Genomic DNA, 693 nt, shown 5'->3' with positions numbered 1-693 from the left:
TTTCTCAGTTTGACAGCGTTAAGCGTATTTGTGTTCCATCCTAATAATAACGATCTTATTTGTTACAAAATATGCAAGCATTTCGGCGAAGACTGTATCAATTTAAGATCATCTATATTCAGATAGTCGTTGTGTAGCTTTGCGTAAAATTCTAAATGTTTTTGTTTTCTATTATGTACAGATTTGCCTACAAAGGAGTTCCGGTTGTTATTACAGACGCAATGACCAACTGGACTGCCCCCGAAGTATTCAACTTTACATTTTTTAAATCGCTATACTCATTTGAAGGCTTGCAGCATGAATGCCAGTTTTTTCCTTACCAGACAGAATTCAAGAATCTTTCTGAAGTTTTCACCATGAATATGGAGCGTGCTTTGATGCTGGACAAAAGTAATCCATGGTATGTCGGCTGGTAAGTATATTTTGAATAAATAACAATAATAAACTACAAGGTCAACGTTTTTTGTGTATGTATGATAGGACTAGATTTCTTTTAACCACAAATATGGCGATTGCCATGGTCCATGATTCCTAAGCGATATATGATGTATTAATAATACGTTAGTTAGGATTTGTTTGTTTTGAATTTCGCGTAAAGATACACGAGGGCTATCTGCGCTAACCGTCCCTAATTTAGCAGTGTAAGACTAGAGGGAAGGCAGCTAGTCATCACCACCCACCGCCAACTCTTGG

The 693-nt window shown here is 36.9% G+C and overlaps 1 protein-coding gene across 1 annotated transcript in view; it reads left to right on the top strand.

Annotated features, from left to right (window-relative positions):
* Nucleotides 1-693, top strand: part of LOC106471216 — a 22529-nt gene that overhangs the window by 6903 nt on the left and 14933 nt on the right. The window contains exon 2 of the mRNA XM_013931806.2: nt 182-412. Coding sequence (XP_013787260.1) covers nt 182-412 — 231 coding nt within the window. The remainder of the gene's footprint in view (nt 1-181; nt 413-693) is intronic.

The sequence above is a fragment of the Limulus polyphemus genome, unplaced genomic scaffold (genome assembly GCF_000517525.1).
Source record: "Limulus polyphemus unplaced genomic scaffold, Limulus_polyphemus-2.1.2 Scaffold4476, whole genome shotgun sequence".
In the NCBI taxonomy this organism is placed as follows: domain Eukaryota; kingdom Metazoa; phylum Arthropoda; class Merostomata; order Xiphosura; family Limulidae; genus Limulus; species Limulus polyphemus.
This window is presented reverse-complemented; position numbering and strand designations above follow the sequence as displayed.